General features: G+C 36.9%; 1 protein-coding gene across 1 annotated transcript; it reads right to left on the bottom strand.

The window, feature by feature from the left end:
- Nucleotides 1-268: 268 nt before the first annotated feature.
- Nucleotides 269-688, bottom strand: LOC116141933. The gene has a single exon (XM_031427405.1). The coding sequence runs from the start codon at nucleotides 686-688 to the stop codon at nucleotides 269-271; it is 420 nt and encodes a 139-aa protein (XP_031283265.1).
- Between the last annotated feature and the right edge of the window lie 496 nt (nucleotides 689-1,184).

Raw genomic sequence — 1,184 nt, forward strand, 5'->3', positions numbered from 1 at the left:
CAAGGCCCAAAGGTAAACTTAAATAATAAACCCTTACAGCTAATGCAATAATGCGTGCTCCATTCCCAACTTGTAGGTCCACCTTTCCTCAACTAAGCAGTCTACTGCATCGCAATCCCTGCATAGAAGTGCAAATATGAGAACCACATCTTGTTTCAATAACCCAAGATGTAACAGGAGATACATTGATTTGAATCATGTACATACCTTTAGAAGAAGATGTAGTCTTCTTGGTTTCCAAGAAGGCCTTGAAATGTTTCCTCTTGTGTCAAGGATTTCCACAGTGAGGAGAAACATCTTTCCTTTCAATGATTCCTTCTATCTTATGAGCATCTTGATTCACACTTGAGTTAGCTTCAACTATTGTCAAGGCTTTAGACATTTCCATGTCCATATCATAAGTCTCCAACAATTCTAGAACTTCTTGTAAGGTTTTAGTCTCACCTTTCTCAACATGATCGTTGACAAATTGATCAAATGAACTTGGCAAGGACTGTAAGATCAGATTTATTGCTAAATCTTCACTTAGTCCACAATCCAAAGCTATATGTGTATTTAAATACTTGGCAATCTTGAGTATGTAAATACCAACTTTGGTACCTTCATCTATCTTGCTCCTGAATAGTATCTGTGACACCTTATACCTTTCTTTGCTTCGAAGGGTATAAATCATGGTAGGTAAATCCATATTTTCATACTACCTTTGTAGTATTGGTGTCATGGATGCAAACAGGATGCTTCTTGCGAGTTCTATCTTATTGTCATGTATGCCTTTAGATACACACACACAATTTGTTGGATGGAACTATTCTCAAGCCTCAATGGTATATAATTCTTTGTGTGATCTTAATACATCATTGATAATCTGTGGATTATACAGTTTTCATTAGTCTTTTTATTCGGATTTCAGGTACTTTTTGATGCATTTGGACCTGAATTGTTTTTTAATTCTTTATATTTTGTGTTTTAGGTTAAAATGGACATTTTGAGCAAATAAGGACAAAATTGGAAGTTTTCGACTCAGAAGTTAGCGGATCTCAGAAGTCAGGAGAGTTCTGAAGCAGGATAAAGCACGATGAGGCTTGTTCCAAAGGGAGAGCACCGAGAATCGAAGAAGCAAGAAGAGTGGCAGTTCTGTAAATTCAGAACCTTTCAAGTAGCTTCACCCCGGTGAAGATTTGTCC

The sequence above is a fragment of the Pistacia vera genome, unplaced genomic scaffold, assembly GCF_008641045.1.
Source record: "Pistacia vera cultivar Batoury unplaced genomic scaffold, PisVer_v2 Contig401, whole genome shotgun sequence".
Lineage (NCBI taxonomy): Eukaryota > Viridiplantae > Streptophyta > Magnoliopsida > Sapindales > Anacardiaceae > Pistacia > Pistacia vera.

Coding starts and splice junctions, on each gene's coding strand:
- LOC116141933 (XM_031427405.1), bottom strand. CDS start 688: ATGGATTTACCTACCATGATTTATACCCTTCGAAGCAAAGAAAGGTAT.